At 46.6% G+C, this 26,541-nt stretch overlaps 3 protein-coding genes across 4 annotated transcripts; 2 read left to right on the forward strand and 1 right to left on the reverse strand.

Moving 5' to 3' along the window:
* The first annotated feature begins 123 nt into the window (after positions 1-123).
* Positions 124-7,927, forward strand: Vps29 (VPS29 retromer complex component). Of its 2 annotated transcripts, XM_048342969.1 has the most exons (5): positions 125-191; positions 2,354-2,365; positions 5,052-5,243; positions 6,393-6,628; positions 7,594-7,927. In XM_048342969.1, exons 1-5 carry the CDS (start codon positions 189-191, stop codon positions 7,709-7,711), a joined length of 561 nt encoding a protein of 186 aa, XP_048198926.1. In that variant the 5' UTR covers positions 125-188; the 3' UTR covers positions 7,712-7,927. The 2 variants fall into 2 exon arrangements, with proteins under 2 accessions (XP_048198927.1, XP_048198926.1); XM_048342970.1 differs by lacking the exon at positions 2,354-2,365 and having other exon boundaries at positions 124-191.
* A 1,221-nt stretch (positions 7,928-9,148) lies between these two features.
* On the reverse strand, positions 9,149-17,058 carry Fam216a (family with sequence similarity 216 member A). Its single transcript, XM_048342972.1, has 7 exons — positions 16,674-17,058; positions 15,271-15,311; positions 13,411-13,532; positions 12,038-12,167; positions 11,794-11,965; positions 11,169-11,251; positions 9,149-9,731 (listed from the first exon to the last, which is right to left on the reverse strand). Exons 1-7 carry the CDS (start codon positions 16,727-16,729, stop codon positions 9,613-9,615), a joined length of 723 nt encoding a protein of 240 aa, XP_048198929.1. The 5' UTR covers positions 16,730-17,058; the 3' UTR covers positions 9,149-9,612.
* A 127-nt stretch (positions 17,059-17,185) lies between these two features.
* On the forward strand, positions 17,186-26,145 carry Gpn3 (GPN-loop GTPase 3). The gene is made up of 8 exons (XM_048342967.1): positions 17,186-17,315; positions 18,861-18,969; positions 20,721-20,888; positions 21,558-21,682; positions 23,244-23,359; positions 23,474-23,570; positions 24,717-24,845; positions 25,936-26,145. Exons 1-8 carry the CDS (start codon positions 17,268-17,270, stop codon positions 25,996-25,998), a joined length of 855 nt encoding a protein of 284 aa, XP_048198924.1. The 5' UTR covers positions 17,186-17,267; the 3' UTR covers positions 25,999-26,145.
* Positions 26,146-26,541: the final 396 nt, after the last annotated feature.

Genomic DNA, 26,541 nt, shown 5'->3' on the forward strand with positions numbered 1-26,541 from the left:
GTGGGCGGGCCTCAGTAGAGTTCTTCGGCAGACCTTGCTTCTCATTGGTCGTGGGGGTGGGCGGGCCTCCGTAGAGGTCACCTGACAACCTCGCTTCTCATTGGTCGTGGGGGAGTGGGCGGGACCGGGGAGCCTTAGCGGAAGAGGGCGGCGGTGCTGGTGGTGAGCGAGCGGAGCGGTGTGACAGGATGGTGAGCTCGGCCGCTTTGGTGGCGGAGGCCCGGCGCTCGGCTGGGGTGCTGCTGTGTCGGGCGCCGCTGGGAGGCTCGGTGGGAAAAGGCCGGGCGAGGCCCGAGGCCCTGGTGGGCCTGGCAGAGGCGCTGGCCTGGTGCAGGCCTCGGAGTAGGGATAGGGAAGAGGCGTGGCCAGGTCTGGGCGCGGCGGCCTCGCCCGAGCCCGAGCCCCGAGCCCCGAGCTCCATCCCCGAGCCCCGAATCCCGAGCTCCGAGTCCTGGTGCAGTCGGAGGGGCCTCGCCCTGGCCGCCGAGTCCCGAACCCCGAGCTCCGAGTTCTGGTGCAGTCGGAGGGCCCTCGCCCTGGCCGCCAGGTCCCGGCGTCGCCGGGGGGGGGGGGGGGGGGCTGGGGCTCCCACCAGCTGCTCCTCGGGTCACGAGATCCACGCGCCAAGCTGGAGATGGCCTCTGGGCCCGGGCCCCGAGCGGCCCCCTCGGTGTCCCGACGCTTTCCCGCGTCTGTCCCGCAGAAAGCATCCCCCATTCGCTGGGCTGCAGTGGTTGTCAGTCCCTGAGTGGCGGCAGCCGGCGTCTGGGGTGGGAAATCGGGAGGCCGCGGCCGCAGTCGCTCCCGGGCCGGTGTTTGCCCTCTAGGCCCGTGGGATGGAAGCTGTGGGCCTCCCCGAGAGCCGGCGCCGGCCATTGAAACGCGGCGATCGGCGACCCGAGGGCGCCCACATCCTTGGGAGCCTTTGTTGTTGGTTCCAAGGGAATGATTTCGGAAGCTTTACCTTCCCAGTCTCCCCCAGGCTACTTGGGGGGCCGTGTCACTCCACCCCCCCCATTAGGTTGTTGCCCCTAAGATATTCCTGCATAAAGTCTAGGAAGATGCTAAGGGAGAGTTCTCACCGCTGGGACCAGATTTTCTGCTGTGCTCCTTGCCCCTCTCAAAAGTCAGCTTTTTCCAAAGGAGCCTTGATTACCTTGCTGTTTGGGGGCCAACGTCGTTTTTTTTTTTTAATCTTTAATCATGCTTTGGGTTTTGCTTCCAAACCATCTCCCAAAGTAATCTATGGTATGGTAATTTTGATACACGTAATCCAAGGGGGAAGAAGTCATTATCTGCCATGATTCCATGTTCTTGTGTCTGAAGTTGTTTTTCAGAGGCAATCAATCGTTGGAGGGGGTAGGGTTAGTTGAGCTAGTACATCAGTTGTCATGTGAAAGGGAACTTGGCAAAATTTTAGCACTAGCTTTTTTTTTGAGAAAGGAGAAAGACATTCAACATTTTATAGTTTCCAAAGTCTGGGCAGCACATTTAGATGTGGGAAAAGCTTTAGCCTATTGAATTTATCCTTCTATTCATCTTTACTAGGCGTTTTCATCACTTGATACTGAATTCATGGTACTATATTACATCTTCTACCAAAAAAAAAAAAAACCCTTAGTTTTTTACTGCTAGAACTTTGAACATAAATGTATTAAAGTCAGCATACTTGGATAATTAGGCCTACACCCAAAATAAAAAGAAAATGTTAGCCTTTGAAATATTACTGAGGAATTTTCCAAATTGTGTTATAAAGATTATTTTGCATAATGTTAGAAAAGAAAAACCTAAACAGAATAGGAAACAAAAGAGACAGAAAGCCCAGGGCCCTGTGGCTCATGTCTGTAATCTTTACTTAGGAGGGTGAGATATGAGGCTCGAGATTAGAAGCCAGCTGGGGCAGGAAAGTCCATGAGACACTTATCTCCAATTATTCACAGAAAAAGCTGGAAGTGGAGCTTTGACTCTAGTGGTAGAACCCTAGCCTTGAGCCCAAAATCCCAGGCCCTCTGAGGGGGGAGCGGGGCAGAGGTCAATGCAGAGGGCAAGATTATGAAAAGTTGAAAAGACTGACAAAGCAAATTTATAAAAACTTTGTTTGTGTGGTGTTTAAAAAATCAAGCAAGTGTTTCTTTTTGTTGCTATCTGTTTTGAGCACAGTTGATTTTTTTTAACATTTTCTTTCACAACACTCAAATCATTTAACAATTTTGACATATTCATTTGGTATGGGTCTTTGTTTCATTTTGTTTATTTTTGTTACTTTCATTTAACATTGGTCATATTTCACTCCCCCTCCCCCCCTTTTTTTTTCATTTCCCCTGTCTGCAATCAACTTCTTCATTCCACTAAGGCTGGGCACAGAGTAAGTTTCTCCTCTTAGCTCCTACTAACAATGGTGGTTGGGTGGCTGATGACTGACTGGGTTCTCTTCCCTTCAAGAGCTATCAGAAAGGAATTTCCCACTCTTTATTTGATATGTTTCTTTATATGAATTTCACAAGACTGCCATCCTTAGCATGTTTTGCTGTCTTGAAGGACTCTGTAATCCGTGGCTAACCTGATGGATCAATGTGTGTTGTTTGGGCAAGGAGATTCCTTAACTTATACTATGTAATACTAGTTTCCTTAGAACTTGATTGCTAAGAGGAAACCAGAAGATTCATGTGAAATGATTTCTGTGGTCATTCATACAATTGTAGCTACAAGCTGTCAAAGAAGTCCTGGGTATACTTGGGTGTATGACCATATAATGCATGGCACTTGGTAGAAGTTAGGTCATTAGTTATTAAGTACCATGCATCACTAGTGTTCTCTCTGATACCTCCCAATTGAATGGCTCATTCATTTTCAGTCCCAAATATTCTCAACTTCGTATAGATGTATACTCTTCCATGAATTTGGGACTTTTTTTAAATGTAGAAATCTATTTTTTACCTTTTTTCAAATGCCAGCTTCCCACATTAACTGCACTTTAATCCATATCTGAAGGGGTTCTCACTAGAGTGAAGATTCTTTCTATACCAAGGTACTTTTATATCACCGTTGAACATGGATACTTTGTAGTGGTTTTTAGCTTAACAGATGTCTTGCCCACTGATATCTGCATTGAACAATTAATATGTTATTGAAGAATTATCCATTGACACTGCTCTTCATAAAAAAATTTAAGTATGCCATTTTGTAACTTCATGTTACTTCAGTTATTCTGAGTCCTGATAACAGCTTCTTTTGCTTTGCAGTTTTTATTTTTGTTGCCCAAATAAGCTGAGCTTTATTTTATTAATTGCTTTAATTTAATCTATATAATTTTGGTGAATTTTGTAGAGGCACAATTATTAATAAGGTTTTTGTTCATTAGTTTTTTTGCGTGGTACTGGGGTTTGAACTCAGGGCTTCACATTTCATTGGCTTACACGCACAGCTAGGACTATTGCTTGACCTGTACCCCTAAGCTGTGCTTTTTTTGCTGATTATTTTAGAGATGAGCTCTTACAGACTGCCAGGCTGTCCTTGAACTGCAGTCTTCTGGATTTCAGCCTCCTGAGTAGCTCGAATAGCAGGCGTGAGCCACTGACACCTGGCTCTGTTAGATGTTTAATATTAAAGTCATGCCTTGAAAGGCAGTTAAATAGCATATTCATTTAGGAGTGGTATGTTTTTATGGAAAAAATCCTGTATAGACTGTAGGTACTGAGAGCGTGAACAAATTAAGTCTGCTGCCCTTTGGAGACTAGATATTTTTAAATGACTTAACCTTATTCTTTTTTTTTTTGGCCAATTCTGGGGCTTGAACTCAGGGTCTGAGCACTGTCCCTGGCTTCTTTTTTCTCAAGGCTAGCACTCTATCACGTGAGTCACAGTGCCACTTCTGGCCATTTTCTATATATGTGGTGCTGGGGAATCGAACCCAGGGCTTCATGTATACCAGACGAGCACTTTACCACTAGGCCATATTCCTAGCCCCTTAACCTTATTCTTTTAAATAACTAAACTTGCTATTTGTCAAATCATAAAGTCATAAAGTTAATTTTTTTTTTTTTTTTTTGCCAGTACTGGGGCTTGAATTCAGGGCCTGAACACTGTCCCTGGCTTTTGTATTGCTCAAGACTAGCACTATACCACAGCGCCACTTCTGCCTTTTTCTCTATATGTGGTGCTGAGGAATCGAACACAGGGCTTCATGTATATGAGGCAAGCACTCTACCACTAGGCCATATTCACAGCCCCTAAAGCTAAAATATTTTACAGGCTTGGATTCTTTATATTTGAGTGAATGTTGTGTTGTAACTCTGAGCTCCCTCCTACTGAACACACCACTTATTTAGCTGACTTTTCTTTTTTGTGAGAATGTTATTTTATAACTCTGAACTATATTGAGAGACTATAGGTAGTTTAGTCTCTGTAACAGAAATACAATGGTGAGGATGTCTAATGAAAAAAATGTGAATATATCAAAGGTTATAATCCCACAGCTCATATTTTTCTATTGAAACTCTTAACACAAAGGCTTTTATAGCCCTTTAGTGTATGGTTAATCATTTGAAGTAACAAAAATGATCATTGTGGCTACTGTTCTCCCAATAGTTGTCAGTCTAGTAAGCATAAATTGCACAATTGACTTTTTCTTTTACTGCATTTTTAATGATTCCCCTTAATGTTTTTGCAATTATGTAGGTTTTACAATTACAGAAGTAGGAACTACCATTTCAGTCTTCAAAAAAGCCAACCTCCATAGGGCTTTATTTTGTGATTTTCTTTTTATCCAGTGTAATTTCTAGATTTCTAAATCAGTTTAGAATGCTTGAATTTATTCTTGGTAAATAGAATGATTATCACGCATGCACAACTATTTATATTCAAAACAAGACTGATATGGAAGAGTACATCACTGTGTATGTTTGTTTAAATGGTTTTGATATGAAGTGTTTTGATAACTTCTGGGTTCTGGAATCTCTTTGAAGCTAAAGGGGAATCGGGTAGAAAGGGGGAGAAGGTTGGTTTAGCATCCAGTTTAATGCTATGCCTTATCTCACCTTGCCACTTCCAAGCTGGTGTTGGTGTTAGGAGATCTGCATATCCCACACCGGTGCAACAGTTTGCCGGCTAAATTCAAAAAACTTCTGGTGCCCGGGAAGATCCAGCACATTCTCTGCACCGGAAACCTTTGCACCAAAGAGAGCTATGACTATCTCAAGACTCTGGCTGGTGATGTCCATATTGTAAGAGGAGACTTTGATGAGGTGAGGCTTCCTGACTTCCTACCCCTCCTCCCTTTCTCCCTGCTCCTTCCATTTCCCCTTTCCTGATTCTTATGTATACAGACTTTATCCACCAACTGCTAAGGTCTCTCTTTTTTTCCATCTTTTTAAAAAGTTTTCCAAGGGCCTGGGGAATATATATATATCAGTGGTAGAGCACAAGGCCCTGGGTTTGATCTCCAGCACCACAGAGAAGAAAATGTTTGTGTTCTTGAAGAATATCAGGGTTTATTTAGTAAAGTAGGACAAAGCAGGGAGAAAGGAACAATCTCTATCATGCAAGGGGAGTTCTAAAAAAAAAAGTCCCCAAGATCTAAAGGTCCAAAGTGGCTGAGAATGTGGCTCAGTGGTAGAGTGCTTGCCTAGCATGCATGAAGCCCTGGGTTCAATTCCTCAGTACAGCGTGCACAGAAAAAGCCAGAAGTAGGGCTGTGACTCTAGTGATAGAGCGCTAGCCTTGAGCACAGACAGGCTCAGGGACAGAGCCCAGGCCCTGAGTTCAAGCCCCAAGATGGGAAAATAAATAAAGGTCCAAAGTTTGAAGACTGGACCGACATGCATTGGGATTCAGGATTTTAGCTTTTCATAGTTTATAGCTTAATACTTTTTCGTAGGGTTTTCATATGCCAAACCAAATGGACACACACACTATGGTTGTCTCTATTTGGGTTGTGTAAAAGACAACTTAATTAGCAAGAGTTATATTTAATTTCTAATTTGCTTTATTCAGGCTGGGAATGTGGCTTAACATTAGAGTGCTTGCCTTGTATACATGACGCCCTGGGTTCGATTCCTCACCACCACATATACAGAAAAAGCCAAAAGTGGTGCTGTGGCTCAAGTGATAGAATGTTAGTTAGCCTTGAGCAAAAAGAAGCCAGGGACAGTGCTCAGGCCCTGAGTGTTTCTTAAAAAAAAAAATACACCTACTAAGGGGAAGGTAAAGTCCAGTTGACATCGAAAAAATTCTTTTCAGCCTAGCCTTTGAGATGGAGAAAAAAATCAAATATGTATAAATATGTGTGTTGTGGGGTACTCTTTTAAGACATCTGTATGAGCTTAAATATATAAATGAAATTCTTAACATCATTAGCTCTAAAATATTTCCTTTGTGTCTGTTTCTTACATTAGAACCTGAATTATCCAGAACAGAAAGTTGTGACTGTGGGACAGTTCAAAATTGGTTTGATCCACGGACATCAGGTTATTCCGTGGGGAGATATGGCCAGCCTGGCCCTGCTGCAGAGGCAATTTGATGTGGACATTCTTATCTCAGGACACACTCACAAATTTGAAGCATTTGAGCATGAAAATAAATTCTACATTAACCCAGGTTCTGCCACTGGGGCGTATAATGCCTTGGAAACGTAAGTAGTGTATAGTAAGGTTAACAATTGGCTGTTTGACATTTTATAAAAGACAAACATAGTCAGGTGCTGGTGGCTCTTATCTATAATCCCAGCTGCTGGAGATGCTGAGAGCTGGAGGATCTTAGTTCAAAGCCAGCCATAGCAGAAAAGTCTGCAAGACTCCATTTCCAGTTAATCAGCAAAAGGAGAGTTAAAGGCATCATGTAAGTGATAGCTATAACCAAGAAAGCCAAGCAAGAATGTGAGCCACTAAGTTCGAGCCCTGGTACCAACATACACCCCACTCCCCTGCCACACACACCAAAAAGATTTTTTAAAGCAACCTTTAAAATTATTCTGGAAGGGGCTGGGAATATGGCCTAGTGGTAATGTACTCGCCTTGTATACATGAAGCCTTGGGTTCCATTCCTCAGCACCACATATATAGAAAACAGCCAGAAGTGGCGCTGTGGCTCAAGTGGTGGAGTGCTAGCCTTGAGCAAAAAGAAGCCAGGGACAGTGCTCAGGCCCTGAGTTCAAGGCCCAGGACTGACAACAAAAACAAAACCAAACAAAATTATTCTGGAAGTACTAGGGATTGAACTCGGGACCTTGCTTGGCTAGGTGGGTGGTTATTTTCAAGGTATGTCTTCCTGCTCAGGCCGGCTGGGCTGAGCTCCTACTTGTGCCCCCACGTCACCGGGGATGACAGCCTCACACGGATGCACTCCATCCTCATGATTTGCAGCTGGGATGACAGGCATCTGACACCCCACTCAGCCATTGGTGAAGTGGAATCTCAACTTTTACCCCTGGGCTGGCCTCAAACCTTGATTTCCACCCCCCCACTTGCCTCCCCAGCAGCTAGGATTACAGGCTTGAACCCCCTCTTCCCGCTTTTAATTGTTCTTTTTACATCTACAAGCAACAGTCAAGATTTCTTTGTTTAGTACAAAACACTGCTATTATGTCTTTCCTTCCAGAAATATCATTCCGTCGTTTGTGTTGATGGACATCCAAGCCTCCACGGTCGTCACATACGTCTATCAGCTAATTGGAGATGACGTCAAAGTAGAAAGAATTGAATACAAAAAGTCTTAAAGCCAGTCTCTCTTGATTTTGCTTTTCATTCCCCTGTTCAAATCAAGTAATTAAACACTGAAGAATCACTTAACTATCACTTTTATAATATTTTGCAGTAAATATAACACATCTTCTGTTACTACTTGCTCTAAGCTTCTTATAAACTATACGTAGTTTGCAGTCTGAGGTTTCTATTTTAAAAAGTCCACCTCACAGTAAATGGTTATGTGTTAAGAAAAAGTTCTCCTTGTAAATACCTTCAAAGTTGGCATTTGGACATATTATACAAATAGCGCATGAGCAGAAAAACTATATAATAGACTTTCTGTGTACGTTTTTCTCTTCTCCAGTAATAAATGTTTACTTTTCATATATGCTTTCTTGATAACCTATGTTTAATTTCAGAACACTTGAGCCGCAGTGAAACTGCGCAGTGACGGTGAAGAGGCAGGTGCAAGGCCACCCCGCCCTCCCTGTACTGTTAATACTGTCGGACTCATGTCTTCCTTTCTAAACTGTGTTCCATGTTCCCATCTTAAGTCTGCAGCAGTGGCTCTTCAGACTGTTGCTACTCCCTTTTTCCAAGGTTCAAACACACTAACTTTCAGCAAGGAAGCATTCTAGATTGAATAAGTAACATAAGGAATCCTCTCAGCTGGCTCACCACTTGTAATCATAGCTACTCAGGAGGTTAAGATCTGAGAACTGTAGTTCAAAGCCAGCCTGGGAAGGAAAATCTGTGAAACTCTTATCTCTAACTAACCACCAGAAAACCAGAAGTGGAGCTGTGGCTCAAGTTGTAGAGCCCTAGCCTTGAGTAAAAAAAACTCAGAGACATTGCCCAGGCCCTGAATTCAAGCCCCACAACTGGAAAAAAAAAAATCCTCATTGGAGCTATCCCCAACTGAATCAAATTTGAGTGTATGGTAACTTTTACAAGATATGGAAAATCTGTGTTTGTAAACTATTCAAGTAGCAAGTATTTCATGGGCATCTACTTTGTAAGTCAGGGTGTTTACCCTGAAGTGTTCTTCTATATCTGGACATACTAGGGTTTTTCTTAGTCCAGTTAAGAAAGTATTTGTAGACTATTTGAATGTTATTAATACTTGTAGAGTATTCTAATACCTATTTTAGAACTATTAGGAGCAGACTTATACAATGCATTTGCAGATTAAAAGTGTCAGTTGTATGCCAGGCACTGGTGGCTCACACCTGTAATCCTAGCTACTCAGGAGGCTGAGATCTGAGGGTCATGGTTCAAAGCTGGCCCAGGCAGCAAAGTACATGACACTCCAATAAACTACAGTGACCCTTCGCCTATCGTGGGAGTTACGTTCCAGAGACCCCCCATGATAGGTGAAGATTAGGAACTAGCAGCATTCTATAGTCGTCCCTCACTATATCGCCATCCACTTACTGCTACTTTGATGATTTTCACCTGTGGTGGGGGTTTCTGGAACGCAGCTCCTGCAAAAGTGAAGGATCGCTGTATGTATTAAAAAACAACAACAAACCTGTGATACAGTAAGGCCACAATAAGTGAACCATGCTATAAAGATGGACGCCTGTACTCAGAAAAAGTCAGAAGTGGTGCTGTGGCTCAAATGGTAGAGCACTAGCCTTGAGCACAAAAGCTCAGGGACAACACCCAGGCCCTGAGTTCCAGCTCCAGGACCAGTGAAAAAAGTCAGTTTTATGCAACAAGAAAACTTTAATCATACCTAGCAGAAGTATAAGCATATATTTTAGGTAAATTTTATGACACAAATATCATTTGCACACAAGTTGCTAAGCCAAAATTAATGGCTTGGTGGTGCATAAGGCAACTAAACATGGAGAACACAAGTCATAGCCCTCACTCCGACATCTGCCTTTGGCATTGTGTCTCAGCTGTGTAACCCCAGCACCCAGGACTGTCAGGTTAGCATCAGATGTTCTTCCTGTTCTTCGATTGACATAGATTGCATACTCCTATTCAGTAGGTCTTCCTCCTTTTTTAGTTCATTCATGTATGATTCAGAGTCATTTGAAGAAACTGAAGGAAAAATCAGAGTTTATAATATCTGTTTTGGAAACAAAGTTCTAAGTGCAACTTTGAAAATAACTTTTTGATTGGTCCTGGGGCTTGAACTCAGGGCCTGGGAATTGTCCTTGAGCTCTTTCACTCAAAGCTAGCACTCTACCACTTTGAGCCACAGCACCACTTCGGGTTTTCTGGTGGTTAACTGTAGATAGCAGTTTCATGGACTTTCCTTCCTGGGCTGGCTTCGAACCACGATCTTCAGATCTCAGCCTCCTGAGTAACTAGGATAACAGGCGTGACCAGCTGACTTAATTTATTAATAAGCCTATATTTAGTAAATGAACTTTTTTCTAAATCAGTCACAGGACTTGACCTCTGGGCCTGGGCACTGTCACTGAACCCTTCAGTTCAAGGACAGCACTCTACCACTTGAGCCACAGTGCCACTTCTAATAAGCCTGTATTTAGCAAAAAACAAATTGCCTACAACGTTCAGCTCTTGATTACCTCCTTGTCCTAAATCTTTTACTCTTTTTTTTTTTTTTTTTGGCCAGTCCTGGGGCTTGGACTCAGGGCCTGAGCACTGTCCCTGGCTTCTTTTTTGCTCAAGACAAGCACTCTGCCACTTGAGCCACAGCGCCACTTCTGACCTTTTTCTGTATATGTGGTGCTGGAGAATCGAACCCAGGGCCTCATGTACATGAGGCAGGCACTCTTGCCACTAGGCCATATCCCCAGCCCATCTTTTACTCTTTTAAAAAGAGTACTCTTGGCTGGGAATATGGCCTAGTGCTAAAGTGCTCGCCTTCATATACATGAAGCCCTGGGTTCGATTCCTCAGTACCACATATGTAGAAAAAGGCCAGAGGTGGCGCTGTGGCTCAAGTGGCAGAGTGCTAGCTAGCCTTGAGCAAAAAGAAGCCAGGGACAGAGCTCAGGCCCTGAGTTCAAGCCCCAGGACTGGCCCCAAAAAAAGAAAAAGTACTGGGGTTGGAGGTGTGGCTCAGGTGGGAGAGCACTAGCCAATAAGCAAAAGCATCTGTTGAGCCCTGTCTCTGACCAAAAGAGTTAGTGGTGTCACTCACAAGCAATTCTGGTACTCCTGGCTCGGGAAGTGGGAGTGGATGGGGTTTTCCTCAGTGTCTCCATTTTCCTTTAGGTATTCTCATCTCGGAGATCACAGCAACTTTTCCAGTGTGAGATTTCCCTAACAGTTTGTGTTAAAAGCAACCCTTCTCTCCCCTGCCCTTTCCCATATTCTTCGCTAGGCATAAAAGTGATGTTTACTGCAAGGCTAGCCAGTGTCACAATGCAGTGATGGAGGTCAGCTCAGAAGGCCTGCCTTCCCTGCTTCCCACCATGGTAGTAGCTAGGAAGTACTATTATCAGCAGTAGTAGTAGTACTTTGGTGCTATGGGGACTTACGCATATGTATAAATTCTACACTTACTTGGCTGCATGTACAATCTGCCTGATCTTCTGAAAATCTTCATTGACTTACATCTTGTTTTAGACACATGTCCATTTTTTAACCTTAAAATAATGTTAGAAATAAGGTTAACAAGGGGAAACAGCAAAGTGACTAAACCACTGCCTAACGCATGTGGGGTAGCTGTGGCTCAAAGTGGTAGAGTACTAGCCTTGAGCAAAGGAGCTCAGGGACTGAGTCCAGGCCCAGAGTTCAAGCCCCACAACCGAACTAAATAAATAATAGTAAAATATCTCAATGCATCCATATGCTCTTCCTGTGGAAGTATTTGCACAACTTGAAATTTGAATAGAAACACTGAAACAGAGCCCGTATCTCTAGCTGATTTCAGAAGATTTTATGACTTTAAAAGGAGACATTCCAGTGAGCTTAGGGAAGAGAAAGTAAGATCCTTTTGTACATCTTACCCTGTTCTAGTCGAGCCAAGTGAGCTTCATAGTGAACACCATTTTTAATATCACTTAGCTTCCCTTCAGCTAAAACTGGGAGTTGTGAGAAAAAGACCCGCGTGTAACTGTAACCCCCCTATCCATCGCCTTTCTAATAATTAAAAATGAAGCAATAAAACCATTAAAAACAAACAGACCCCTCTTTGTTCCTCGGGGAGCGCCAGAGGGAATGCTGCAGGCCCCCCTGGGGTGCGGCCTGGGTGCAGGACCAGCCCTTGGCCAGCTGGTGGCGCTCCGCGGCGGCGGCCGGGCATTGCTGTCTCTGCGAGCAGCGGCAGCAGAGGCGGCTGTGGGGAGCGGTGGGCGCGCCTGGGAGACAAAGCGGCTGTCAGAGGAGGGCCACGCAGGGCGGCCCGGCTGGGGAACCCGAAGGGCACCTGCCTGGCTCCTCCGCGCCGTGCTGCATCGCGTGCGTGTACTGCTTCTTCATCAGCATCCGCAGGTAGCTGGCGTTGCAGATCTTAGCGATGCTGTATAGGGACCGCTTCTGGCTCATGGTGAGGTGTGGATGCTGGAGACGGAATAGGGGGACCTATTACCCACGCTGTAAGACCTGGGTGCCCAAAGAGAACAAAATGCCCATTTCAAGAGTGCAGCGGAGCCAGCCGCTAATGGCCCACGCCTGTGATCGTAGCTCCTCAGGAGGCTGAGATCTGAGGATCGTGGTTCAGGCAGGAAAGTTCTTGAGACTCTTATCTCCATTTGACCACCAGGAGGAAACCAGAAGTGGCACTGTGGTTGAAAGTGGTAAAGCGCTAGCCTAAAGCAAAAAGAGCTCAGGGAACGTGCCCAGGTCCCAAGTTCAAGCCCCACAGCCAACAAAAAATGCTGGACTGGAGCTGTGGCTCAAGTGGTAGAGCATTAGCCATGAGTGGAAAAAGCTAGGCAAGAACAAGAGGACCAGAGTGTACACCCGGGTAGTGGAAAAAAATTAAACCACAAAAGTATTTATTTTTATATTTTTTTCCAGTATTGAGCCGAACTCAGGGCTTAGGCACTGTCACTGTGCCTCTTTGTGCTCAAAGTGCTCTACCTCTTGAGCCACAGTACTTACATCTGGCTTTTTCTGGGTGTATTATTGGAGATACGTCTTGTGGACTGTTCTTCCCAGGATGGCTTCGAACTGCAATCCTCAGATCCCAGCCTCCTGAGCTGCTAGGACTACAGGTGTGAGCCAGCAGTGCCTGGCTCAGCAACTATAAAGTTCCTATTGCCAAGTTCTTTCACTGCTATCTCTGTATTCCCCAGGTCCTCTTGTGGAAGGTGGGGCTCCCTTGAGTATCTCTGTGGTTGGAGTCTTGCACTTCCTGGGCAGATGTGTGTGCATCTGAGCTCTAGGATGGGGAGTCTCCATTCACCTTCATCCATCACTTGAACAGCTTGTTAGGTGAGCTCCATGATCATGGCTGTGCTTTGTGATGATTTTCCCTTACCTCCAAATAACTTATCTTCAATAAAACGTTCATTTCCTGGGCTGAGGTGATAGTTCAGTGGTAGAGGATCTGCTTAGCATACATGGGGCCCTCCCTCAAAACTGCAAATCCCGGGGCTGGGAATATGGCCTAGTGGCAAGAGTGCTTGCCTTGTATACACGAAGCCCTGGGTTCGATTCCTCAGTACCACATATATAGAAAATGGCCAGAAGTGGCGCTGTGGCTCAAGTGGCAGAGTGCTAGCCTTGAGCAAAGAGTCCAAGCCCCAGGACTGGCAAAAACAACAACAACAAAAATCCACACAAGTCCCCGTCACCTTACCTTTAGGAAGCAGGCATCTGTCAGTGCCTTGGGGAAGTGAACTGTCGGCATGAGTGGTGTCCTCTGTAACTCATGCAGCTTGGCTATGTGTGAGCTCATCTTGTGTCTGTCTTTAATTCTATCTGTAGCCAAGGATGTGATGTGAACTTCAGAGGCAAACATCAGTTCCACAGATTTAATTAAGAAATGTAGATATGTATGAGTATTAGCTATTATTCTGGAATGGTAATATGAAACCTGGTCTTGCTACTGTTTGCAGAAACTGACCTTGAACTTGCTATCCTTCCGCCTCTTACCCCCCTCCCCCATCCCCCAAGTAGCTGAGATGACAGGCATGTGACACCATACCAGCCTTCTTGGGGTTTTGTTGTTGTTTTGAGGCTTGAACTCAGGACATGGGTGTGTTTCTGAGCCTCTTTGCATTAAGGCTGGTGCTCTACCACTAGAGCCATAGTGTCACCTCTAGTTTTTGAGTGGTTAATTGGAGATAAGAGTCTCACAAGGACTTTTTTGAGATCTCAGCCTCCTGAGTAGCTAGGATTACAGGCATGAGCCACAAAAACCCAGCCACACCAGCCTTTTTGTTTCCCCCACCAGTCCCGGGGCTTGAACTCAAGGCTTGCACTCTACCACTTGAGCCACAGTGCCACTTCCGGCCTTTTCTGTTTATGTGGTACTAAGGAATTGAACCCATGGCTTTATGTATGCATGCACTCTACTGCTAAGCCACATTCCCAGCCTAGCACCAGCCTTTTTAAAATTGATTTTGAGACAGGATCTCCATAGCCTCAGCTGGCTTGTAATGAAGGAGATCCTACTGCCTCAGCATCTTCACTGCTGAGATTACAGACATGCACCACTACACCTAGTGTTTTTACATTTAACCGTTAACTCGCTACGAATTTTAGCAAGGAATCTAAATTAGCAAATTTTCCATATAACACATTATAAAATGACCATGTAGTCAGGCACTGGTGGCTCACACTTGTAATCCTAGTTATTTGGGAAGCTGAGATCAGGAGTGAGGCTCCCAATGAGCCCATGCAGAAGAGTTAGTTCATGGTCACATGCTCCTGTCATTCCAGCTACCATGGGAAACCAAACAAGGGTGGGTGAAGGTCTAAGAGTGTGCCTGGGAAGGAAGGAAGAGCCTATCTCAAAAATAACCAAAAACTGGGTACCAGTGGCTCATGCCTATAAACCTAGCTACTCAGAAGGCTGAGATCTGAAGGAGAAGCCAGCCTGGACAGGAAAGTCCATGACACTCTTCTCTTCAATTAACCAGCAAAAAGCCAGAAGTGAAGGTGTGGTGCAAATAGTAGAGCACTAACTTTGAGCAAAAATGTTCAGGGGGCAAGGCCCAGACCCTGAAGCCCCAGTACTCCCCGCCCCCCTCAAAAAAAAAGCACAAAAAGGATAGAGTACGGTTCATCAACAGAGTGCCTGCCTAGCAAGACTGAGTTCAAATATAAAACAATGCCAGGTGCTGGTAGCTTGCACTTGTAATCCTAGCTACTCAGGAGGCTGAGATCTGAGGATCGCAGTTCAAAGCCAGCCTGGGCAAGAAAGTCTGAGAGACTCATAACTCCAATTAACTACCAGAAAATCATAAGTGGCACTGTGGCTCAAGTGGTAGAGCACTAGCATTGAGCTGAAGAGCTCAGGGACAGCTCCCAGTCCCAGAGTTCAAGTCCCACAATTAACCAGCCCCCCCACCCCCCAAAAACCCCAAACAGACAGTGTTACTTTTATATGTACAGATTTATGCATACATATATATACATACACATACACATTGGGTAAGTAGAATCAAACTTGCTTCTTTGAAATCTACTAGCTACAGCTATGATCTGCACTTACCAGTACTTTTGGCATTCTGGTAATATGAGTATTCAGTTGATCTGTTAAAAAAAGGACATAAATATGAATAAATGACAGTTTTATGGGCATTTAAGAATATATTTCACACAACAAAGGGATGGCTTGCATATACTTTTTAACTTCCCATGTGACACAGGTCTTAAGAGAAATTCTGCCTACATGCTAGAGGCACTAAGCTTTCTTTGGAGTAACCTGAAATTGTTATACTAAAGGATTTACTTTAAGCCATGTTTGGTCATTTATACCTTCCTAATTTCTACAGTGAACTCAATGAAGTAGTTTGGCTGGGTGTAGTGGCTCATGCCTATAAACCCAGCACTCAGGAGGTTGTAGAGATAAGAGGATTGTGAATTCAAGGCCAGCCTGGGCTACACAGCTAGACGTTACTTCAACAACTATGAAAAAAAAAATCAGTTTATGTGGGCTCCTGCTGCATCCATGTTTCTTGTTGTTTTTAGTAATCGAGACATTTAAAAACCCTACCCCTTGAAAGAGTAATTCATTCACAATGTAAAATGTTTCCAATTTCATACAAGTTCCCATTGTGTTTTTCTCAAATTAAGAACCAGTTTTTAGGCATGGCCAGAGGCTCACCACTGTTAATTCCAAGCCACTCAGGAGGCTGAGATCTGAGGATCGCAGCTAAAAGGCCGTTCAAGGCAAGAAAGACCATGAGACTTATCTCTAATTAACACCCAAAGGACAGATGTGGAGCTGGAACCAAAAAAACTCAAGGACGGCGTCCAGTCCCCAAACTCCAGCCCTAGCCCCCAAATAAAAACACCAACACAAGATTTCTTGCTATTTATTCAATGGCCAAGAGTTCAGCGATTCCCTAAATCAGGATCCAGCACTGCCCCACCCTCCGTCAAGATCTGAAAAGGCCCCCAGGACCCCACCCCATCTTTAACAAGTTTTCACATTCCAAGACTGGAGAATCTGAGGTAGGAGAAACTGAGGCAGGAGACAGGGGCGTTGAAGGCCAGCCCCGGCAGCTTGGCTTAGATCCTGTCTTGAAAACCAGCAGATTGTAGAAGTGGTGAACCGCAGCAGCACTGGGCATTCGAATAGAAACGACGAAGCCCGGCCCGGGGCGCAGGGGGAACCCCGCGCCAGGGAAGGCAGAGAAGCCGGCGGGGGCCGGGCAAGGCCGGCCCGAGGGCGATCCGGACGCCCCGCGGCGTCTCCTCTCCCCCAGGCCCCGCGGCACGACGGCCGGGGCCCCCGGGCCCCCACCGCCCTCTGGAGGCGGAGGCTCACGCGGCGGAGGGGCGCAGGGCTCGCGCTCAGTCCCGGCCCCCAGGCCGCCTCCGTCGCCCGCCACCGCGAAGGGCCCTCTCCCCGAGCCGGGCTCCGCGAACATGCGGGGGGCCGTGCCTCACCGGCGGACGCCACCCTCGGTCTCGGCCCCGCAGGACCCCGCAGCCTGGCCCGGCATCGCCTTATACCCGGTACCCGGCGCGGGGATCGAGCCCCTGGGACGACGGGAGCGTGCGGAGGGCCGGACGGCGACCCCGGTGCGCAGGGCGGGAGGCGCGCGGCGGGGACGCGGGCGCGTGCACGCGCCTGGAGCCCACGTGCTCACCACCCCCAACGACCCTTGGCACCGCAAAGTCAAACACGGAGCAACCACGAAGCCCGAGCGCCCGGCGCCCCGGAGCGCAACAAGCCGTTAGCCGTTGTCACCCAGGCAACCAGAGCGTTGGTTCGCCCGCCAACCGCCCCTGGCCTCGGACGGCTTCGACGCAAGCGCGGGCCCGGCCTCCTCTACCCACACACGTTTCCTGCGCACGCGCCGGTCTGAGAATTTGACCCGCGGAGCGCCCTGTACTTATGGGCGTAGCACAACGGAACACGGAAGAGAAAGTTGGATTCTGATTGGTTCCCACTTAGGGTTCCCGGAAGTCAGTGGGCGTCGCACGAAGGCTGAAGGCGTCGGGGACGCACGGGAGCCGCCGGCGACCCCGGGAGCCGCCATGCCTCGGTACGCCCAGCTCGTCATGGGCCCCGCCGGCAGCGGGAAGGTGAGGAGCGGAAAGTCGAGGTTGTGGGGAGGCCGGGGCGTTGGCCCTGGGGCGAGGCTGGCGCGCGCGTGTAACCGGGGACCCCAGTCACTCCTTTTGTCCCTCCAAGCTTCAGGGGCCGTTCTGTTTTTGTTCGGGACCAAAAGTTCTTTGGGTACTTAGGCCCCTGGTGTATTTTCTTGTTTTGTTTATTTTTTCCAGTTTTAAGTAGTTTATTCTTAAACGTTTTAAATTGCTGCTATAAAGGTGATACACAGCGGGGTTACACAGTTATGTGAGTCAGGTAAAGAGCAGATTTCTCTTCGGACAGTGTCCCCTCCGCCCTCCCCTGCCCCTCTCCCAGTTCCCTGGTGTATTTTCATAACCGCCTCTGAGATTGTCTCATTTGAAAGGGGGAAACACGGCAGGACTTGGGGCTCACGCCTATTACAGGCGTTAAACGTAAGGATTACCCTGCGTTTGAGGGTCAGAGGCCAGGAGGATCGTGAGTTATAGGCAAGCCTGGGATACAGGTTGAGCCGGTGTTCGACAGTTCCAGCTCCTGAGTAGCTGTTATCCCAGCTACTAAAAGAGGCTGGGATCTGAGGATCCTAGCTCGAAACCAACCCGGGCCGGAAAGTCCGTGAACTCGAGATTACACACCAAAAAGCTGAAAGTAAAGAGGTGTGGTTGAAACGGTAGGGTGCAATCTTTGAGGAGGAAAGCAAAGGGACGCGCCCAGGTCCTGAGTTCAGTCCCCAGAACCGGCACACATAAGTTTAGGAGTGCATTTGATTGTTACGTTGTATTGTGGGATACGTACATAACATATATACATTATGTGTATATACACATATGTATGTATACATACATGTGTGTATGTATGTATGTGTGTGTGTGTGGCCGGTCCCGGGGCTTGAACTCTGAGCCTAGATGCTGTCTTTGAGGGTTTTTGTGTGCGTGTGTGTCAGTCCTGGGGCTTGGGACTCAGGGCCTGAGCACTGAGCACTGCCAGCTCAAGGCTAGCTAACTCTAGGTCTTGAGCCACAGTGCTACTTTCAGCTTTTTCTGTGTATGTGGTGCTAAGGAATTGAACCCAGGGCTTCATGCCAGCCTGTTCTTGAGCGTTTTCACTCAAGGCAAGTGTTCTATGAATTGAGGCACAGCACCACTTCCCGCATTTTTTTTTTTTTTTTTTTTTTTTTTTTTTTAGTTTATTGGAGATAAGAGTCCAGGCTGCCTTGAAACTGAGATCCTCAAGATCTCAGTCTCCTGAGTAGCTGGGATTACAGATGTGAGCCACTTCCCCATCTTCTTCCTCCCAGCATAATTGGTTTTCATTTCCAATGGTGATACAATTTCTCCTTGTGAACAGAAAGTAAGTGAATAATGTTAGGCACACCAAAATACAGTGGAAATGGTGAAAATATTGCCCAGATATCAGAAGTGGGCGTGTCATTTCAGTCTTAACCAATACAGTCTGAGCCATTGACTTGGGTCCCTAAAGGGTATATGGGTCAGTGGCCCTGACACACTCTCCTATGCCTGTCTCCTATGACTTTACAGAGCACCTACTGTGCCACCATGGTGCAGCACTGTGAAGCCCTCAATCGGTCCGTCCAGGTGGTCAACCTAGACCCAGCGGCTGAGCACTTCAACTATCCTGTGATGGCTGGTGAGTCCTGGTAGGGCCTCTCTTCCTTCCAGAATAGTAGGTGGGGGAGCAGGGCTGGCTGCCCAGCCCAGAAGCTGAAAACATAATTATTATGCTGGGCACCAGTAGCTCATACCTATAGGGGTAGCCTCCTCAGGAGCCTGGGATGTGAGGATAGTGGTTTGAAGCTAGCCAGGACAGACAAATCCTAGAGACTCATCTTTAATTCACCAGCAAGAAGCCAGAAGTGAAGGTGTGGCTCAAGTGTTACAGTGCCAGCCTTGAGCAAAAAAGCTAAAGGACAGCACCAAGGCCCTTTGTTCAAGCCCCAGTACCAACACACACACACACACACACACACACCGATTATTACAGTCTGATGCCCTTTGTTCAAGCCCCAGTACCAACACATACACACACACACACACCCCGATTATTACAGTCTGATGCCCTTTGTTCAAGCCCCAGTACCAACACACACACACACACACACACACACACACACACACAGCGATTATTACAGTCTGATGCCCTTTGTTCAAGCCCCAGTACCAACACACACACACACACACACACACACACACACACACACACACACACACAGCGATTATTACAGTCTGATGCCCCTGGTGAACGTGTTGATTGTCATTGGGTTACATATTTGTGGTGATGTGTAACAGGTTTGTTTTATAGTATTAGGCCTTGAACTCAGGAGCTGCATTTTAGAGAAGCACTTAACCACCTGGGCCAAGTCCCAGACCATTTTTTTAATTGTCACTATCAAGGTTTGATCTCAGCCTTTTCCTTGCTCAAGGCTGGCCCTCTATCAAGTGAGTCACACCTCCACCTCTGCTTTTTGATGGTAACAGTTATTTTACAGATAATGGCTGTGGACTTGCCTGCCTAAGCTGGCTTTAATCTTTGATCCTCTGGACCTGAGACTCTGAGTAGTAAGGATTACGAGTGTGAGCCAAGTGCCCAGCTGTATTTTTGTTCTTGTGGTTGTTGGTTATGGGCCTTGAATTTGGGGCCTGACCACTGTGCCTGAGCTGTTTTGCTAAAGGCTAGTGATCTACCATTTGGACCCATAGTGCCACGTCTGGTTTTCTGGTGGTTAATTGGAGATAGAGTCCCATGGACTTTCCTGCCTGGGCTAGTTTTATTTAATCCTCAGATTTCAACCTCCTGAGTAGCTAAGATTACAGGCATGAGCCACCAGCACCCAGCATGTATTGTGTTTTCAAGATAGGGTCTTGCTAACTTTGCTTGGGCTGGCCTTTTGAACTAGTCATCCTCCTTTTTTTTGCCTCCCAAATACTTGGGATTGTAGGCACATGCCACCATGCCCAAATCCTTTCTTGATTTTTGATATATGACTTAAATGTGAATAGATTTCTCAACATCTGTGGTTCACACCTTTAATCCTAGCTATTTAGGCTGGACCTGGTAGACTTTTCTACTGGGCAGGTTTGGAACCCCATTCTTCCAGGTCTGACTCCTGAGTAGCTAAGATTACAGGCTCAGATCCCAGGAACTCCCAGCCTGTGATGGATTCATTAAGAAGAATTATGTGTCCTGCATTTTTTCACTTAAGATTGTATTATGTAAGTACTTAGTCTTCTCCTCTTGTGTGTATCTGCACAGTATTCCACCATACCATGTCTGACTGTACAATACTTGATTTGCTCAGCTCCTTATTGATGAGCAGTGCTATGCTTCTTCATTATTACTACTAGGCAAGGTTATAATTTTCAAGGATTATAATTTGTCAGACATCCGGGAGCTGATTGAAGTGGACGATGTGATGGAGGACGTGTCGCTCAGGTTTGGCCCCAATGGAGGACTGGTGTTCTGCATGGAGTACTTTGCTAATAACTTCGACTGGCTGGAGGACTGCCTCGGCCATGTGGAGGATGACTACATCCTTTTTGACTGCCCAGGTCAGTTAGCAGTTCGTGCAACTTTTGAAGTTGTGTTCTCTGTGTAGCTCTGCACTGCACAGAGGTAAGGTGCCATGTCTCACTATGGCAGTGTTTGAGGTGGCCGTGGCCATGGCCACTGCCATTCTGAAGCTCACAGTCCAGGGGCACATGAGACACCGGAAACAAAATCACCCCCAGGGGTCATTGACTCCCTCAGTAGCTGAGACTGTCCTATGCAGGGGAGTGGGGAACTTCTGGCCTTGTGGCCTCTAAGCTGGGCCACAGGATAAGAGGTAAATGTGAAGGGCCAGTGGTTCAGGCTGGGGCTCACACGCCCAAGGCCTCCTGAACTTACTGCGGTTTCATTCTTTTCTTTTGCTTTTTTTTTTTTTAATCAGTCATGGGGCTTGAACTCAGGGCCTGGGTGCTGTCCGTGAGCTTTTCTGCTCAAGGCTAGTGCTCTACTACTTTAAGCCATAACTCCAAGTTTTCTGGTAGTTAATTGGACTTAAGTGTCTCATGGACTTTCCTGCCCAGGCTAGCTTTGAACCATGATCTTTGGTTCTCAGCCTCTTGAGTAAGATTCCTACAGCTGTGGCACCCAGGTCAAACTTCCTCTTTTCACTAGGGATGGGGAAGACTTGCGTGTGTAGCTGATGACAGCTGCTTCCTGTGTTCTTCCTGCAGGTCAGATTGAGTTGTACACACACCTGCCTGTGATGAAACAGCTGGTCCAACAGCTGGAGCAGTGGGAGTTCCGAGTCTGTGGAGTTTTTCTTGTTGATTCCCAGTTCATGGTGGAGTCATTCAAGGTCTGAGGATAAGTGTGTTTGGAGTCTGTTTGGTCTTGGGTACATGGGTGCTTGTCGGGCCTCCTGTGTAGTTCCCTTTCACCCTCGAGGTAAGCCGCCTGTCCCGCAGGCGGCAAAGCTGGAGTGAGGGCTACGTGCAAGCCTTGGCTTGTGTGGCCACGAGACGCCCCTCCCCCCCCACTCACTAAGAGTAAGGACGCAGGACACACGGGAAGACTTCTCGGAAGTCCACCGGTTTACTCAGGGGAGGGGTTTATATGACAGTAATGGCGGCAGGAAGGGGAGGGATCTGGACTCACTAGTGATAGGCTGAATCTGGGCTGTCCATCACAGTGATGTCACGGAACTTCCCCCAGAGGCGGAGATCACAGCCCACAGGACCGCCCCCTTGGGCCATCCCAGAGGGGAGGCGGGGCTGGTTTGGGCTGCATTTCAGGTTCCTGACCAGGGGAAAAGGTAGGAGTGGCTAACAGCCAAGTGAGAAGAGGCAGGCCTCTCGGTACTGCCCCTTAAAGGTATAGTGGGAGCCCAACAGATGTGTACAAGCAGATGACAGCCTCCTTTAATTATTGCACACACCAATCTAGAGCCACTTAGTATCCTTAATTACTATATTATTAATGTTAAGTTATTTTTAACTCACCAGTAGGTTCTCCCTACCCCACCCCACCCCAGTCCTGGGGCATGAACTCAGGGCCTGGGAACTATCTCTGAGCATTTTTTTTTTTTTGGTTGGTCATGGGACTTGAACTCTGGGCCTGGGTGCTATCCCTGAATTCTTCAGATCAAGGCTAGTGCTCTACCACTTGAGCCCACAGTGCCAGCTTCCAGTTTTATGGTGGTTAATTGGAGATAAGAGTCTCAAGGACTTTGCTGCCTTGGGCTGGCTTTGAACCATTATCCTCAGATCCCAGCCTCCTGAGTAGCTAGGATTACAGGTGTAAGTCACAGGTGTCGACTTCCTGGGCTTTTTCTGCTCAAGGCTAGTACTCTATTACTTGAGCCATACAGCACCACTTCTGTTTTTCTGTTTATGTGGTACCAAAGAAGTGAACCCAGGGCTTCATGCATGCAAAGCAAGCATTTTTACCACTAAGCCACATTCCCAGCCCTCAGTAGTAGATATTTTTAGCTCAAAAATAAGAAATAGAGATTTTGGAGAGTTGCTTGCTAAGAAAATATTGATAGAAACCTGGTGCTGGTTGCTCACCCCTGTAATCCTAGCTACTCAAGAGATTGAGATCTGAGGATTGCATTTTGAAAGTGGTAGAGTGCTAGCCTTGAGCAAAAGTTGCTCAGAGACAGGCACCACAACTGAGAATAAAAAGGTCTGTTTTGAATTTCTGCCTAAACTGGGATTTGTGATCAGCATAGATGAAGTCCACGTCTTTTCTTCTCCCCTCACCAGGAGCCCCTGGGAACTGTGGTTCGTGTGGTTCACGTGGTCTGCAGTCACAGGGGCATTTCTTTACTCTGGCATTGCCTTCAGGGCCCAGTCTGGGCCTCTCTTGGTGACTGAGATGGGAATTGACTTTGTCTTTCCTGTTCTGTCTCCTTTCAGTTTATCTCTGGCGTCCTGGCAGCCCTGAGTGCCATGGTCTCTCTGGAAATTCCACAAGTGAACATCATGACAAAAATGGACCTGCTGAGTAAGAAAGCAAAGAAGGAAATTGAGAAGTGAGTTTCCCATCCTGTGGCCATCAGGTCTTAACCCTCTGTCTGCCAAGTCATGAGCTTCCCTGCCGTAGGCCAGCCTCCTGATTAGTATTCTTTTATTCTTCACTTTGACAGGTTTCTGGATCCTGATATGTATTCTTTGTTACAAGATTCCACAAGCAACTTAAGAAGTAAAAAATTTAAAAAACTGACTAATGCTATTTGTGGACTGGTAAGCTTTTTAAAGTGTATTTAATTTTGAGATTTTTTTTGTCAGATGTGGGGCTTGAACTCAGGCCCTGGGCACTGTCTGGGAACTCTTTTGTTCCACCACTTTAAGCCACAGTGCCACTTCCAGTTTTCTGGGGGTTAATTGGACATCACATGGATTTTCTTGCCCCCACTAGCTTCAAACCATAATCCTCAGGCTCCTGAGTAGCTAGGATTATAGGCATACACCAACAGTGCACAACTAATTTTAAGAAATTTTTGACCTTGTCAGAAATTTGCCTGTGTCCAATCAGTGGCCCTGTTTATGGGAAGCATAGTCCAACGCCTCATCCTGCAAAGAAATGAAGGGTCTATGGAGGAGGCCTTAGCAGTTCAATTTAGGAATTATTGGCAGAGGCCAGTAAATTAATATGCCTTACTTCAAGCTATTGGTCAGTTGAAAGCTGAATACCGTGGTACACACCTATAATCCCAACAGTTGGGGGATTGCAGGCCCTAGGCCAGCCTGGTTTACATAGCTAGAGCTGTGGCTCAGTAGTGTCTAGCAAGCACTAGGACCTGGATTCAGAGCCCAGCACCACCAAAAGAAAAACATGATGGGATTGGTAATGTGGCTTAGTGGTACAGTGCTTGCCTAGCATGCATGAAGCCCTGGGTTCGAGTCCTCAGTACCACATGCCCAGAAAAAGCCAGAAGTGCTGTGGCTCAAATGGTAGAGTGCTAGCCTTGAGCAAAAGAAACTCAGAGACAGTGCCCAGGCCCTGAGTTCAAACCCCAGGACTGGAAAAAAAAAAGATGATGGAAAAGGTGACATTGATGAAGATGCATAGTATTCCCAGGCTGACATGCTGATTTGAAACCCTTTGTACAACTACTTATAGATAATTAAAAAAAAAAACAAAAACTGGCATCCACTGATACTTCCAGTGGATGTGGGGTTCAGAGAAACACCCATAAACCAGTGTCTGGTTAAGTAATAAGCCAGTCTGAGCCCAGCGCAATCAGCAAGGATCTGCTCAGTTCCGTCTCTGCCACCCCTCCTCTCTTTGTACTAACACACAGATGTTGTAGTCGGGATTTCAGATGGCTAGAAGACTCGTCTCGAGTTGAAAATCATGCATTTTTCTTGGAATTCTCCACTGCACAGATTGACGACTACAGCATGGTACGGTTCTTACCATATGATCAGTCTGATGAGGAGAGCATGAACATCGTGTTACAGAATATCGATTTTGCCATTCAGTATGGAGAAGACCTGGAATTTAAAGAACCAAAGGTGATTTCTCATTTGAGATGTTTATTGGCTTGGGGAGCATAATTGCCGGCAGCCTCCTGCGTAACCCAGGCAACTCCTGGAGTTAGGATTTTTCTCTTTAGAATGGTGGCACTCACTGGGTAATCTGCGAAATTGAATGTATGTTAAGCAGGGTGTGTGGATTTTACTTCATGCTGTATTGCTGCCTCTGTTGGTGTACAGCTAGGGGTGTGAGAAGGGGGTGGGTGCGGTGTATTTGTGTTTGGAGGAAACTGATGGCAGCTGCCAGGAGTCACAGCACAGGATGGATTACCACTGAATATAACAAATACTTGGGGTGACATAGGAGCACATGAGATTTGCTGAAGGTCTGAATTGTTTCCTTTGAGACAAGAACTAGCTAGGTAGCCCAGGCTGCCTCCCAGTGTCTGGGATTATAGGCATGCCCAATCAACCCTAGCTGGGAAAGTTCTTTTATGCTTTCTCTTACCATTAAGATGGCCTGTAGGGCTGGGAATATGGCCTAGTGGCAAGAGTGCTTGCCTTGTATACATGAAGCCCTGGGTTCGATTCCTCAGTACCACATATATAGAAAATGGCCAGAAGTGGCACTGTGGCTCAAGTGGCAGAGTGCTAGCCTTCAGCAAAAAGAAGCCAGGGACAGTGCTCAGGCCCTGAGTTCAAGCCCCAGGACTGGCAAAAAAAAAAAAAAAAAACCAACAAAAAAAAAGATGGCCAGTAGCAGCCAAGTGCTGGTGGTTCTTGTCTGTAATCAATTCTAGCTACTCAGGAGACTGAGATCTGAGGATGGTGAGTTTCAGCCAGCCTGGGCAGAAAAATCCAAGAAACTCTATCGCTAACCAGCAAAAATCTAGAAGTGGAGATGTGGGTCAAATAGTAGAGCACCAGCCTTGAATGGAAAACAAAGCTAAGGGACAGTATATGCCTCCCCCCCCCCCGCACCCTCCCCTTCTACAAATAAAAAGAGTGCCTTTGATCAACACTTGGAGCTGCCCCTAGGTATTAGTTCCATACAGAGTAAATGCACACTGGGTCTGATTGAGAAGGAATGAATGAATGTCTTTTCTTTTTTGTGTTTCCTTTGTGCCAGGAACAAGAAGCTGAGTCTTCCTCTATGTTTGATGAATATTTCCAGGAACGCCATCAGGAGTGAAGAGTGACTTGCTGTGAATGTGTGACAGCCAGTGGCCACACTGGCAGCAATGGTTGTACTCTCTGAAGGATGCTCCCATAGGAAGCTGCTGCTTTTGATTAAAAAGGAGGCCTGGCTCTTTATCAGGAGCACAACTGCCTGGAGCTCCAAGTTCCTCTGGAACTGCTCTTGTTTAAGGTGGTGTCTTCTAAGCTGGTTCTGGTGGCTGTCATGCCTGTAATCTCAGCTATTCAGGAGGCTGAGAGCTGAGGATCGCACTTGAAACTAGCCTGGGCAAGAAAGTCCATGAGATTCTTATTCCCAGTTAACCACCAAAACGCTGGAACTAGTGCTGAGGCTCACATGGTAGAGTGCTAGCCTTGAGCACAACAAAGCCCAGGGACAGTGCCCACACCATGAGTTCAAGCCCTAGGATTGGCGTCAAAAAGGGGAAAAAAAGTGGTGTCTTCTAGCTGTGCACTGATGGCACAGCTACTCAGGAGGTTGAGATCTGAGGAACTAGGTTCAAAGTCGGTTTAGGCAGAAAGGTCCTCTAGACATTAT

This window comes from Perognathus longimembris, chromosome 3 (assembly GCF_023159225.1).
Source record: "Perognathus longimembris pacificus isolate PPM17 chromosome 3, ASM2315922v1, whole genome shotgun sequence".
Classification (NCBI taxonomy): Eukaryota; Metazoa; Chordata; class Mammalia; order Rodentia; family Heteromyidae; genus Perognathus; species Perognathus longimembris.